At 53.4% G+C, this 16,073-nt stretch overlaps 1 protein-coding gene across 1 annotated transcript in view; it reads left to right on the plus strand.

Annotated features, from left to right (window-relative positions):
• Positions 1–13,440, plus strand: part of LOC133360370 (fibrillin-1-like) — a 45,957-nt gene extending 32,517 nt beyond the window's left edge. Inside the window, exons 21-29 of the mRNA XM_061579056.1 lie at positions 827–949; positions 3,943–4,065; positions 5,163–5,285; positions 6,540–6,662; positions 7,287–7,431; positions 8,000–8,181; positions 8,838–8,985; positions 10,773–10,976; positions 11,757–13,440. Coding sequence (XP_061435040.1) covers positions 827–949; positions 3,943–4,065; positions 5,163–5,285; positions 6,540–6,662; positions 7,287–7,431; positions 8,000–8,181; positions 8,838–8,985; positions 10,773–10,976; positions 11,757–11,781 — 1,196 coding nt within the window. The 3' untranslated portion in view covers positions 11,782–13,440. The remainder of the gene's footprint in view (positions 1–826; positions 950–3,942; positions 4,066–5,162; positions 5,286–6,539; positions 6,663–7,286; positions 7,432–7,999; positions 8,182–8,837; positions 8,986–10,772; positions 10,977–11,756) is intronic.
• The last annotated feature ends 2,633 nt before the right edge of the window (positions 13,441–16,073 follow it).

Here is a 16,073-nt window from a genome sequence, read left to right on the forward strand (position 1 = left end):
CGCATTAGATGGTGGTGGTGGCATCTACATCTACAGAAGATGTAGAACCAGTGGCATCTACATCTGCAGAACATGTAGAACCAGTGGCATCTACATCTGCAGAACATGTAGAACCAGTGGCATCTACATCTGCAGAACATGTAGAACCAGTGGCATCTACATCTGCAGAACATGTAGAACCAGTGGCATCTACATCTGCAGAACATGTAGAACCAGTGGCATCTACATCTGCAGAACATGTAGAACCAGTGGCATCTACATCTGCAGAAGATGAACTGGTCGCATTTACACCTACAGGAGATTATTCAAATTTTAAAGCTATTCCGATGTACACACCATACAACACGTTTGGAATCGCCAGGAGCAAAGTTGGACTTACGAAGAGACTTCTGGAACCTAATTCGTTCACAACTAGAGAGGTCCCTGTAAGTCAGGGGTGGGGAACGTCCGGCCCGTGGGCCGTATAAGGCCCCGCGAAATCATTTGGTGTGGCCCTGCCAAGGCAACCGCAGGCGGCACTCGAAATTCAATGAATCTAGGAGCAAACCTGGAAAAGCAGTTGCGAGTAGCAACAACATCATCAATACCAGCTAACATCACACGCCTCGCCAAAGAGAAGCAGTTCCAGCCCATCGCATTAGGGGTGAGTTAATTAAATGCTTGACCAAATACAACGGGCTAATTTTGAAGTTGATAATTTTGTATGGCCCGCGAATGATGTTGTAAATATCCAAACGGCCCTTGGCATAGAAAAGGTTCCCCACGCCTCCTGTAAGTAAAACAAACAAAAACCCGTCGTCGCCTCGCCGCCAACCCCCTCCGCTAGATGTGAACGAGTGCGACTCAGCCAACGGCGGATGCGCTCAGATCTGCGACAACACGAACGGGAGTTACGCGTGCGCCTGCATGCCGGGCTACACGCTCAACGCCGACGGTCACCTGTGCGACGGTGAGTTGGGAACGCGCCGGAAGGTCGGTTCACACGTCGAAGCGCCGCGAGCCTGGCGGGCAGCGGCGACGAACTGAAACTTCGACTGGAAACTATTTTTTGGTCTTTTTTTAGAGGCAGGGCCGCCCCCCATTGCTGAGCTGCCGTGCACCTTACGTAGGTATAAAGTAAAAACTAAATTATATTCTTAGGTTTTTTTCGGTAAAGTCACGTAGGTAAAAAATTTAAATTAATAAAAGTAAAATAAAATAAAAATCACGACGTTTCGGAGGCAACACAAGCTTCCGCCTCGGAAACGTCGTGATTTTTATTTTATTTAACTTTTATTAATTTTAATTTTTTACCTACGTGACTTTACCGAAAAAACCTAACAATATGAATCCTTGCAGTCACGAAAGCTTCAAATCTAGAAAAACTAAATTAATTTATTTTTCATTTTTCACCAACGTGACTTTACCGAAAGAACCAAAGAGTATGGATCCCTGCAGTCACGAACACTTCAAATCTAGAATGTTGTGCAGCTCCTATTTCAGAAGTGACTTCTGGTTATCACAAGTGATAGGTGCTCAACGAAGTGGCTCATCATCATCGCGTGGAAATTCATAGCGGAAGCCAGATGCTCTAAGAACTAAACAACTTATTTTACGATAATTGTTTTATACCCTTCTATCTGGCAACAAAACTGACACCTTTTTTTACAAGGAGTCATGTTTACATAGACCACAATACCTGCGGTCATAATGCAAACAAAAAACACAACTCTGATAATGTGCATTGTCCTTGAAGTTTATTGGTCCACACCCGAGACAGCTTTCCTTAGAGCCTAGTCTCAATTCAAGGACAATGCACATTTTCAGAGTTGTGTTTTTTGTTTGCATTATGACTGCAGGTATTGTGGTCTATGTAAACATGACTCCTTGTAAAAAAGGTGTCAGTTTTGTTGCCAGATAGAAGGGTAAAAAACCAATAATCATATTTTTTACTGGCAAATGAGGTTCCAATGGTGTAAACAACTTATTTTACTTCACCAGCTAAGTCCATTGAGCCATGTAGCTCTTTAGCAGAAGCGGCCTAGCTATGATAGCCCAACGAATTAGACTGCGTTGTTTGCAGCGGTTTCTAACGCGATCAACTTGAAAACGTTACCTTCATTGGGCAATGCACGTTGAAGGAAATCGTTACGTTGTTTTTTTTTTAAACACGACAAAACGATTGAGAGAAGAGTATTTTTTTTATTAGAATTTTTTATTTCTGGTCTCCAGCTGCTGGGTGGGGCGGTGCCCCAACGCCCCCTAGAGGACGTACCGCGCTGGGCCACGGCGCTCTGGAGATGAGAGAGAAAGCGTTTTCTTGTTAGTTCGTGGATTAATTCATAATTGTTACGCCAGTGGGAAAATTATAGCAATAAAGCCACGCCTTGATTAGATACGTGAGGCTGAATACACCCACTCACACGCACACTCACTCATCCACCCACCCACTCACTCAGTTACACACTCACCTACCGATTCACCCAACCACTCACCCAACCACTCACTCAGTCACACACCCACTCACGCACCCACACACTCACCCACTCACCCACACACTCACCCTCCGATTCACCCAACCACTCATTCAGTCACACACACACACTCACCCACCCACACACTCACCCACCGATTCACCCAACCACTCATTCAGTCACTCACTCACCCATTCACTCACCCATTCACTCACCCACTCACCTACCCACACACTCACTCACCGATTCACTCAACCACTCACCCACTGACCCACTCATACACCCACCCACCGACTCACCCACACACTCACTCAGTCACCCACTCACACACTCACTCACTCATTCATGCACCCACGCTCAGCCACTCACCCACACACTCACCCACCGATTCACCCAACCACTCACCCAACCATTCACTGAGTCACCAACTCACCCACCCACTCACCCACCCACTCACGCACTCACCCACTCACACACTCACCCACTCACCCACACACTCAGTCATCCACTCACCCACGCTCAACCACACACCCACCCACTGACTAACCCACCCACTTACTCACCCACCCACCCACTAAAGTATAGAATTGCCGAAGGAGTGTATTCATGTGATGATGATGGTGGCAGCACAGAGAGGCAGATTTGTGGCCAGACACGTGTGTGTTAACAGAAACACAATTGACTTGTGACTCACACTGCTCACACACACAATACACACACACACCACAACACCACAACACACACACACACCACAACACACACACACCACAACACACACACACACCACAACACACACAACACACACACACAATACACACACACACCACAACACACACACACACACCACAACACACACACCACAACACACACCACAACACCACAACACACACACACCACAACACACACACCACAACACACACCACAACACACACACCACAACACACACACACACCACAACACACACAACACACACACAATATACACACACACCACAACACACCACAACACCACAACACACACACACACCAACACGACACACACACACCACAACAACACCACAACACCACCATACACACACACCACACCACAACACACACACCCCACAACACACACACCCCACAACACACACACACACCACAACACACACACACACCACAACACCACAACACACACACACCACAACACACACACCACAACACACACACACCACAACACAACACACACAACACACACACACAACACACACACACACCACAACACACCACAACACCACAACACACACACACACACCACAACACAACAACACCACAACACACACACCCACACCACAACACAACACCACAACAACACGACACACACACACCACAACACACACACACCACAACAACACCACAATACACACACCACACCACAATACACACACACCCCACAACACACACACCCCACAACACCACAACACACGACTCACCGCCCTCTGGCCCACCGCTAGACGTGGACGAGTGTTTGCTGAACGCCGCCGGCTGCCAGGATGTCTGCATCAACAACGTGGGCTCCTTCGCCTGCTCCTGTCCCGCCGGCTTCAAGCTGCAGGCTGATGGCAAGAGCTGCTCAGGTGAGCAGCAGGGCCAGCGTGGCGCGCCACGGGTGGGTGAGCGGGTGGGCGGGTGGGTGGGCGAGCGGGTGAGTCTGCGGGTGAGCGGGTGGGTGAGCGGGTGGGTGAGCGGGTGGGTGAGCGGGTGGGTGAGTCTGCGGGTGAGCGGGTGGGTGAGCGGGTGGGTGAGCGGGTGGGTGAGCGTGCGGGTGAGCGGGTGGGTGAGCGGGTGGGTGAGCGGGTGGGTGAGCGTGCGGGTGAGCGGGTGGGTGAGCGTGTGGGTGAGCGGGTGGGTGAGCGTGCGGGTGATCGGGTGGGTGAGTGTGCGGGTGAGCGGGTGGGTGAGCGGGTGGGTGAGCGGGTGGGTGAGCGTGCGGACGTGCGGGTGGGTGAGCGTGTGGGTGAGCGGGTGGGTGAGTCTGCGGGTGAGCGGGTGGGTGAGCGGGTGGGTGAGCGGGTGGGTGAGCGTGCGGGTGATCGGGTGGGTGAGTGTGCGGGTGAGCGGGTGGGTGAGCGGGTGGGTGAGCGGGTGGGTGAGTGTGTGGGTGAGCGGGTGGGTGAGCGGGTGGGTGAACATGCGGGTGAGCGGGTGGGTGAGCGGGTGGGTGATCATGTGTGTCTGTGCGCGTGTGTCTGCGTATGTCTGTATGTATCTGTGCGTGTGTCTGTGCGCGTGTGTCTGTGCGTGTGTCTGCGTGTGTCTGTGCGTGTGTCTGTGCGCGTGTGTCTGTGTGCGTGTGTCTGCGTGTGTCTGTGCGTGTGTCTGTGCGCGTGTGTCTGTGTGCGTGTGTCTGTGTGTGTGTCTGTGTGTGTGTCTGTGCGCGTGTGTCTGTGCGCGTGTGTCTGTGTGCGTGTGTCTGTTTGCGTGTGTCTGTGTGTGTGTCTGTGCGCGTGTGTCTGTGCGTGTGTCTGCGTGTGTCTGTGCGTGTGTCTGTGTGTGTCTGTGCGTGTGTCTGCGTGTGTGTGCGTGTGTCTGTGTGTGTCTGTGCATGTGTCTGTGTGTGTCTGCGTGTGTCTGTGCGCGTGTCTGCGTGTGTCTGTGCGTGTGTCTGTGTGTGTCTGTGCGTGTGTCTGCGTGTGTGCGTGTGTCTGTGTGTGCGCGTCTGTGGTATCCGCAGACATCGACGAATGCGCCGACCCAGCGCTCAGCGGCTGCAGTGACTTCTGCATCAACACGAACGGCTCCTTCAAGTGCGGCTGCCACCCTGGATACCAGCTGTTCAACCAGACCGCGTGCCAAGGTAGCGCCCTCGCCTCTCGCGTCGTCGTGTGTTTGTTGAACTTCTTTCGCACCGTACGTAGCCAGCCCCGCTCACCGGGGGTGCGGCGGAAGCACAACAACAAACTAAACACAACAAGCAGGCGAATAACGAAGCATTGCTCGCTGTATATTCAACAAAAACATTGCACCGGGTAAGGCCCACTGAGCCGTACAGCTCTCTTTCAGAAGCCACCTGGCACACATTGCCGGCCTTCCTAGGTGCTGCTGGCCACCAGCACTCGCCCCAGCAGCCTGTTGAGGCTGTCCAGGTGATCTTTGTCTCTGTGTGAGTCAGCGAGCGTGAGAGTTCACACGTGCACGTGTGGCACCTCCCTTGCAAGCATCGAACACGTTGTCCTGCGGAGGGAGCTGGTAGGAACGTTGGGTTGCTCGGTCAATGGCCAGGGTCAACGGCGGCGTGGTGTATTCCGTAAATATGCCCGACTGTGAGGGCGGGCACAAGCCGGCGTGAGTAGGTTAAACGTTGAGTTTTATAAGGGCACCACGGGGTGACCAGCCCCTCCCCTCCCCACCCAGCCCCACCCCTCCCACCCCCCACCCAGCCCCACCCAGCCCATCCCCACCCAGCCCCACTCTCCCCACCCAGCCCTTCCCCACCCTCCCCTCCCCATGCAGCCCCTCCCTCCCCACCCAGCCCCTCCCTGCACGACGGACGGACACAATAATCCCCTGTGGGCTGGTGTAACCAGGAGGGTCCTACCAGTAAAATCTCCCTTTCTAGCAATCAAGCAGGTGGTGTTGAGATGTTCAGACACCAAAGTGAAACCCTTTCGCAAGTAATAGTGTGCTGCACGAACCGCACTCGTGTGGTGAAGCATGCACACACGCACACACTGGACAACACGCTCTGCCCGTGTATGATGATGCGTTGGCTTTGTGCCGTGTTCGCCTGTTGGCGTCCTCTGGGCTAACGCTGCTCGAGACGAGTCTCTAAAGAGGGCTGCTGTCTCTGGGGTGGACCGATCAGTTTCAAAGACAATGCCCCACACACGAGGCAGAGCGTGTTGTTGTATTTGTGTGTGTGTGTGCACCAGAAGCAGTACACGGTTCCTTACTAAAGGGTTTCAGTTTGGCGTTTTAACATCTCAACACAAGCCTGGTTCATTGCCAGAAAGGCTAAAACCTATTCTCAGGCGCTACATCCACCGACAGCACTTGCCCCCAGCAGTGTGTTGAGGCTATACGGGGGACCTTTACCTTTGCCCCCACGCAGACATCGACGAGTGCGCCACCAGCAACGGGAAGTGCCAGCAGCTGTGCGTCAACAGCGCCGGCTCCTTCGCCTGCCAGTGCCACGTGGGCTACGTGCTGCTGGATAACGAGAGCGCCTGCATGAGTGAGTCACGTGGGGTGGTGGGTGGTGGGGGTGGTGGGGGTGGTGGTGGGGGTGGGGGTGGTGGGGGTGGAGGTGGTGGTGGGGGTGGGGATGGTGGGGGTGGTGGTGGTGGGGGGGTGGTGGTAGGGGTGGTGGGGGTGGTGGGGGTGGTGGTGGGGGTGGGGGTGGTGGGGGTGGAGGTGGTGGTGGTGGTGGGGGTGGGGATGGTGGTGGTGGTGGTGGGGGTGGTGGTGAGGGTGGTGGTGGTGGTGGTGGGGGTGGGGATGGTGGTGGTGGTGGTGGGGGTGGTGGTGGGGGTGGTGATGGAGTTGGTGATGGGGGTGGTGGGGGTGGTGGTGTGGGTGGTGATGGAGTTGGTGATGGGGGTGGTGGGGGTGGGGGTGGTGGGGGTGGGGATGGTGGTGGTGGGGGTGGTGGTGGGGGTGGTGGTGGGGGTGGGGGTGGTGGTGGTGGAGGTGGTGATGGGGGGGGGGGGTGGTGGTGGGGGGGAGTTACGACTCGTCTCTCTCTCCGTGTGACTGCTGCTGCTGCTACTCCTGCCGTTCAGGATCAATCCGATTTAATTCTGGCAGCGAATCCGATGAGCTACAAAGCTCTTTGCTCCCTCTCCCTTCTCTCTCACAGAGTGTGGAGGCAGCATGTCCCTGCTGTCGGACTCCATCGCGTCTCCGGGCTACCCCTACATCGGCTTCGCGGTGTCCGAGACGTGCACGTGGAACATCACGCTGCCCCTGTTCTACCGCGTCAACATGACCTGCGGATCAGTGCTGTGAGTTCTACACGCACGGGCGTGCGCGCGTCTCGTCCGTCTGTCCGTGCGTCTGTCCGTCAATCCGTGCATCCATCCACCTGTCCATCTGTCTGTCCATCCACCCGTCCACTTGTTTGACTGTCCATCCGACTGTCCATCCGTCTGTCCATCTGTCTGAATGTCCATCCGTCTGTCCATCTGTTCGACTGTCCATCCGTCTGTCCATCTGTCTGTCCATCCATCCGTCCACTTGTCTGACTGTCCATCCGACTGTCCATCCGTCTGTCCATCTGTCTGAATGTCCATCCGTCTGTCCATCTGTTCGACTGTCCATCCGACTGTCCATCTGTCTGAATGTCCATCCGACTGTCCATCTGTCTGACTGTCCATCCGACTGTCCATCCGTCTGTCCATCTGTCTGACTGTCCATCCGACTGTCCATCTGTCTGACTGTCCATCCGACTGTCCATCCGTCTGTCCATCTGTCTGACTGTCCATCCGACTGTCCATCTGTCTGACTGTCCATCCGTCTGTCCATCTGTCTGACTGTCCATCCGACTGTCCCGCCCGGTCCCCACGCCCGCAGGTTTGGTGACGCGGGGCTGTGCACCTACGCCAACATGAGCCTCGCGCTCTCCGCCACGTCCACCAAGAAGGTGTGCAAGGCGCTCACCGCCCCGGCGCTCAGCTCAGCCAACGTCCTCCTGCTCGACTACTACAACTCGGGCACGGGGCTCGACACGGGCTTCCAGTGCAGCTACACCTCCTGTACGCGGACACCACCACCACCACCGCTCACCACCACCACTCACCACCACCACCGCTCACCACCACTCACCACCACCACCACCACCGCTCACCACCACCGCTCACCACCACTCACCACTCACCACCACCACCGGCACCACCACCACCGCCACCACTCACCACCACCACCACCGCTCACCACCACCACTCACCACCACCACCACCGCTCACCACCGCTCACCACCACCACCACCGCTCACCACCACCACTCACCACCACCACCACCGCTCACCACCGCTCTCCACCACCACCACCGCTCACCACCACCACTCACCACCACCACCACCGCTCACCACCGCTCTCCACCACCACCACCGCTCACCACCGCTCTCCACTGCTCACCACCACTCACTACCACCACCACCACCACCACCACCGCTCACCACCACCACCACCACCGCTCACCACCGCTCTCCACCATCACCACCGCTCCCCACCACCACCACTCAACACCGCTCACCACCACTCATCACCACCACCGTTCACCACCGTTCACCACCACCACTCACCACCACCACCACCGCCCACCACCACCACTCCCCACCACCACCACCACTCCCCACCACCACCACCAGCAATGGCCGCGCCGTGACCACGTGTCTCTCTCCCGTCCGCAGTCTACCGCCGGAGGCTGTCGCTCACCGCCGCCTCGGGAGGCTTCATGGCTCCCAACGAGACCGCGACCACGTTCGCGAGTAACGCCAACCTCACCGTCACCATCACGCGCGCCGGCAAGTTCATCTGCACCAAGTTCACCTCCTTCAGGTGAGTCCACCGGTTCTAATTTGTTTTTAAATCTCACCCTCTCTCGTCTGTCTCTGTGTCTGTATCTGTGTCTGTCTCTGTGTCTGTCTCTGTGTCTGTCTCTGTGTCTCTGTCTGTCTCCGTCTCTCTCTCTTGTTTCTCAATTGTGAGCTCCTTTCACCTACGTGGAGCGGTGGTGTGGTGGTGTGGTGGGGTGGTGGTGGGGTGGTGGTGTGGTGGAGTGATCCTCATCTGAACACGAAACAAGCGACTACTTTATTTTGTATCTTACCAGTTAAGGCATCATCACCACGTCGACATCTACAGCACCCAAACCATCTGAACGCGCGGTGACGTTTGATTCTAAATGTGGAGGGGAAAAAAACCGGAGGACACAGAGACAAATCCACGCTTCCACGGGGAGAGAGAGAGAGAGGGACACTACAAACTCCAAATATACAGCAGCAGCAGCAGCAGGCATTGTCAGGGGCGGGATCGAACCCACGACCTCCTGTACACCAGGCGAGGTAGTTAACATCTCCTAGCCACCGTGATGATGATGATGAGAGAGAGACACGCAAACTCCAAATATACAGCAGCAGGCATCGTCAGGCTCTGGATCGAACCCACGACCTCCTGTACACCAGGCGAGGTAGTTAACATCTCATAGCCGGGCCACTGTCTCCGCCTCATTGAAGAACACAAACTCTTTGGTTCTTTCGGTAAAGTCACGCCAACTTCAGCAATGTTTTCTTGCTGTGGTTGTTCCACCTGATGAGGATTGCTACTTGTGTTGCGATCGAATCGTCGCGGTTTGTTTTATTCTATTTCATTTCTACCCACGTGACTTTACCAAAAGAACCTAAGGGTATGGATTCCTGCAGTCACGAAAGCTTCAAATCGAGATTGAGGAAGACATCTCAACGGGTCACAGTTCCTATGATCACTGTTGCATTGCTTTTATGGCTTTATTTTTGTGATTTCGAAAACATTTTTGTTTTTTGCCATGTTTGTTTGTTGTAGTACAGAGTTAGAATGAAGCCTTAATCTAAGTTGTCTTGTGGTGGTTGTTGTTTGACTTGCATCCAACTGGGATTTTTGCACACAGCGTGGGTGTACGGTGCTTTTTCTGCAATATCTTGCTGTTTAATCCTGGATCTTCTGTTTGCACTCAGTCACATAGTCACTTTAAGATGTTTTCTTGTTCGTGTTTTAGTTTTTTTGTTTGTTGCGGTTGCACCCCATTCAAGAGCCGCATGGCTCACAGGGTTATCTATATATATAGAAGGCAAAGGTGTGATTATATGTGTCTGTTCAAAAAGTTTAGCGTACTTCCCGACATGCAACAAACTTGAAATTTACCATGTGGGTACTTTCCAGAGTGTACACCATGCAAACATTATACAAATACACTTTTGTGTTTTTTTTTTGGGGGGGGGGCTTAATAATGCATATTTTTTGCACGGCAAGTGAGCTGTGACGTCACATCTATGTCACATGACCCGTGCATGTGGAAGCGTAACGCATTGTGTAGTGGGTAGCGCGCTGCGCTACGAACTCGGCGACCCGAGTTCGATTCCCGCTCACGGCCACCACCGGTGACGATTATTTCAACCGGTCCTGGGCCTCCCCTAGGTCGACTCAGCCTCAAGCGAGTAACTGGTGCAGTGTGTGAACATCGCCACTGGGGAGACAAAGGCGGCCGGGCGTGGTGAATCCAAGTCCCGGGCGAAGCCGGGTAGTATAAAGCTCGTACCTAATTAATAAAACTGAAAAACTGAAAACAACCCCCCCCCTTACCCCTACAGCCTGAACGGACTGGCCCCATGCGGCTCGTCCGGCGACTACCTGATAGTCTACGACAGCAACGCGACCCTGGTCGCGCCCCGCACGACGCTGTGCGGCGCCGCCATCCCGCCCGCCATCCTCAGCACCGGCAGCTCCATCACCTTCACCTTCATCAGCGACGCCGTCGACTCGGTCGGAGCCTTCGTGGCCACCTACACCACCGGGTGAGCGAGCGGAGGCGCCGCGGTTAGCGCATTTTGTAAACCGCATCGCCAACGCGGCACAGCGCACGCTGGCGATGGGGTCACGGGGCGGGGGGGGGGTGTGATTGATATACACTAGACTATACACCACTAATATACACTACACTATACACTACACTACTATACACTACACTACTATACACTGCACTACTATACACTGCACTATACACTACACTACTATACACTGCACTATACACTATACACTACACTACTATACACTACACTACTATACACTACACTACTATACACTACACTACTATATACTGCACTACTATACACTGCACTACTATACACTACACTACTATACACTACACTATACACTACTTTACACTACACTATACACTACACTATACACTACACTATACATTACACTACTATAAACTACACTATACACTACACTACTGTACACTACACTACTATACACTACACTATACACTACACACTACACTACTATACACTATACACTACACTACTATACACTACACTATGCACTACACTACTTTACACTACACTATACACTACACTCCTAAAGAAGTTCAGCGTGCACGTTCGCACGCACAAACCTGGCGTCCGGACGTCTTGCCGGCAAAGAGTGGCATTTGATCCTTTGCGAATCTTGTGATACTGGCTAAGATAACAATAATAATGCAGGTCCCCTCCCTAGACATAACAACAACAACACCAACAACACCATGCGGCATGTTGTGTTCGTGACGCTGTGTGTCTCGTCTCTCCCCGCAGGCTGGCTACAATGCCGTGCGTCTAGTGGGAACCACGCGCGCCCGACAGCAAACGCTTACAACACGGAAACAACGACAACGACACGAAGATGGCACTCGAGAGAGAAAAGTTTTAACAAAAATCTATATTAATATTAAGCAAAGCAAAGGAATATAGAGAAATCTAAATTGTTATGGCAGTGCCAAGCATTGCAAACTCTTCGTAGCTGGGCCCAGGCCTGTTTCTTCCTGACGGTTAATCACTGAACTCAACTAAAAACACCGCAACTCTCTTTCACAATATTTTATTTTCTAACCAGACACTACGTTTTTCAGACGCGACCCCTGGCCACCACAAATGATAGCAGGTTTGACATCGTCATCATAGTCGTCATCATAGTCGTCATCATCGTCATCATAGTCCCTGTCACGTGGACATTCGTAGCAGCAGCCCGAAACATTCGGAGGGACCCAGAGACAAAATCCACGCAGTGATCACGGTGAGAGAGACGCAGACTCCAAATATACAGCAGCAACAGCAGGCGTCACCACCACTCACCAGTCAACTCACCTGGTCCTCACCACCACTCACCAGTCAACTCACCTGACCCTCACCACCACTCACCAATTTCCGCAGTAGTAACAATGACAGTAGTGTTGGGTAAAGGAGCCCAAATTCCTGTAACGCCAATCCGGCTTATCCACAATAACAACAACGACAACAACATCAATCAGTAGTCATCTCGGTTAGAAATATATCTCCATATATATGTAGTAGAGTTCACGACTCTTGGACGCCGGAGTTGGAGGCACACGGGTTTATTTCACACAGCACGGTTGTGGCATACAACACTAGAGGGGGTGTCGGCCCCCTCACCCGGCTAGCTGGGGATACACGCGCTAGCTACTCCTAGCCTGCCTCCTAGTCCTCCACTAACGGGCTAGGGGAGGCTATCTGGCCCGACACTGGTAAGTCGGGCCCGGTACCCTGAGTCCCAGACCAGCTCTGACAAGAGCACCGGCTCTGGCTCTCGGGACCACGCCGCTGGCTCGGTCCTGTTCGGCCCTGATAAGGACGGCGAACCAGGGGAGTCCAGGGCTCTAGCTAAGACGTCTTCAGTCTTCCCTCGTTAGCTTAACATTTTCCCCGAGCCCTCCGACACATCCCCTTTTATACTCAACCTCCGCTGAGGGGTGGGGCCCCGGGGGATCATAACTCCGAATCAACCCCCCCAGGCTGCCTGGCGCGGACGTCGTAGAGGGCACCTCCCCGTGCACTCACGTAGCCCCGCCCACTGTGTTTGTTTGCCATAAGCTGCCATGCATAACGGGCTCTCTTCCTAACACCCCTACATCTATATACAATCTGTAGTGGCATTCATGCTAATTGCAGTTCAATGCACACACATCATGGAGCTGTACAAAGGCATTATGTCGAGTAATCGCATTGAGTGGTGGGTGCGCTGAATGCCATTCATGGCAGACGATGATTTGTGACATTAAAGTGCCGTCAATGAAAGCGTGAGAAAATGTAAAAAACCCAAACATTGAACAAGCAAATCAATAAGTGGTATCAACCACAGAAGGCGTAGATCAAAGACGAGGAGTTCACTTCGAAGATTCTAAGCTGTTAAGCCTTTTGCAATGCTTGGAGTTCCTGTGCTGTATCTTGCTGATTCAAATAAATATAATGACCTTGGCAATGACGAACGTCCCAGACTTTATTTTGTAACAACATACTATACTATACACTACACTATACACTACACTATACACTACACACTACACTATACACTACACTATACACTACACTGTATACTACACTATACACTACACTATACACTACACTACACACTACACTACACACTACACTATACACTATACTACACTATACACTACACTACACACTACACTATACACTACACTATACACTACACTATACACTATACTATACACTATACTATACACTACACTATACACTATAATTGTAACAACAACAACATAAACAACAACATAAACAACAACAAAAACCGCAACTCAAATTGGAAATAATTTTCAAACTACAGCTGCCACTGGGTGTGCCCTTTCACACGTTTGTGATGCCACGTGACGATGACGATGATGATAGTGCAAGACGCGCTTGGGCCGCTCAGGGCGCTCCATCAACAACAAAGACAAAGATCCCCCGTGTAGCCTTAACAGACTGTAGGGGCAAGTGCTGTTAGCGAGCAGCACCTATGAAGGCCGGCACGGCACACGAGGGGGTGGGTGGCCAACACCACGCCCGGCCGCCTTTGTCTCCCCAGTGGCGATGTTTACTACACACCGCACCGAGGTGCTCACTTTGAGGCTGAGTCGACCTAGGGGAGGCCCAGGACCGCTATGCTGCTCCATGACCACCACCACCGTCACCGCGGTGCTTGTGCCAGGCTAGGTGCACTTTGAGGCTACGTGGAGTGTCGAAGGAGGTCACGGGACGGACCCAGCCAGGTACCATTGGTTGACTGCTGTGCCAGACTAGGTGCAGGAGGTCACGGGATGGGCCCACAGACTCACACATACCCACAGACTCACACAGAGATCCATAGACTCACACAGAGACCCATAGACTCACACAGAGACCCACAGACTCACACAGACCCACAGACTCACACAGAGACACATAGACTCACACAGAGACCCACAGACTCACACAGACCCACAGACTCACACAGAGACCCATAGACTCACACAGAGACCCACAGACTCACACACAAAGACCCATTATGATGATCATCCCACTTCGCTGAGCTGCAATCATTTGTGAATTGAAAAAGAGCCGCGCAGCTGAGTGGAGGCTCTCGTCGGTTGCTGAAATATCAAGATCGAGTTCGAGCGGTCGGAGTGGATCGATGCGAGTGCGTCTGACGCGTGCAGCTGACACGTGTCCCCATGACGCCCACACCGCACCAGGCACGCGACTCACTGCGGAGTCGCCGGGGTTGAGACGCAGGGAGCTGTGAAGAAGGGGGGGGGGGTATGATTGGCCCTAACGTTGTGTTCATGTTTGTGTTTGTTATCAATGTGTGGTGTGTCTCGTGTGTGTGTCATTGTTACTACTGTCATTGTTGTTGTCGTGAATGAACACGCGAACCAACGTGCTAGAACACGCGGCAAGTCACGCGTGTGAGTCGGTGAGTGAGTGGGTAGTCGAGTGAGTGGGTGGGTGAGTGGGTGGGTAGTCGAGTGAATGGGTGGGTGAGTGGGTCGGTGAATGCGTGGGTGAGTGGGTGGGTGAGTGAGTGGGTGGGTGAGTGGGTGGGTGGGTGAGTGGGTGAGTGAGTGGGTGGGTGAGTGGGTGGTTGAGTGGGTGGGTAGTTGAGTGGGTGGGTGAGTGGGTAGTCGAGTGAATGGGTGGGTGAGTGGGTAGTCGAGTGAGTGGGTGGGTGAGTGGGTGGGTGGGTGAGTGGGTGGGTGAGTGGGTGGGTGAATGGGTGGGTGAGTGTGTGGGTGAGTGGGTAGTTGAGTCGTTGTATGGGTGAGTGTGCGAGTGGGTGGCTGGGTAGGTGAGTGGTGTATGACTGAGTGGGTGTATGGCTGAGTGTATGATTGGGTGAGTGTGTGAGTGGGTGGGTGGGTGAGTGGGTGGGTAAGTGAGTGGGTGGGTGGTTAAGTGGGTGTATGGGTTTATGTGTGATTGGGTTAGTGTGTGAGTGGGTCGTTGAGTGGGTGGTTTGTTGAGTGGGTAGGTGAGTGAATGGGTGGTTGAGTGGGTGTATGGCTGATTGGGTGAGTGTGTGAGTGGGTGGGTGAGTGGGTGGGTGGCTGAGTGGGTGTATGGGTTAGTGTATGAGTGTGTGATTGGGTTAGTGTGTGAGTGGGTAGGTGAGTGTGTGGGTTGTTGAGTGGGTGGGTGAGTGAATGGGTGGTTGAGTGGGTGTAGGGATTAGTGGGTGGGTAGATTGGTGGGTTAGTGGATGGGTAGGTGAGTTAATGGGTGGGTGGGTGAGTGATTCAAGCCAGGTGTATGTTTGTTTATACGTTCATGGTCGAAGCGGGTAATGGCTAGCATGACTTTGATCTTCATTGAGTTGATTGCGTGGGTGAGTGTGTGAGTGCTGGAGTGAGTGGGTGGGTGAGTGGGTGGGTGAGTGGGTGGGTGAGTGGGTGGGTGAGTGGGTGGGTGAGTGGGTGGGTGAGTGGGTGGCTGTGTAGTGGTTCCCGCGCTGCGCTACGAACCCGTCGACCTGAGTTCGATTCCTGCTCACAGCCAAGATTGGTGAGGAATATCTAAACCAGTGGCGGGGCCTCCCCTAGGTCGACTCAGCCTCAAATAAGTACCTGGTGCGATGTGTAGTAA

This window comes from Lethenteron reissneri, chromosome 68, assembly GCF_015708825.2.
Source record: "Lethenteron reissneri isolate LAM-NWPU_2019-01 chromosome 68, ASM1570882v1, whole genome shotgun sequence".
NCBI classification, from domain to species: Eukaryota; Metazoa; Chordata; class Hyperoartia; order Petromyzontiformes; family Petromyzontidae; genus Lethenteron; species Lethenteron reissneri.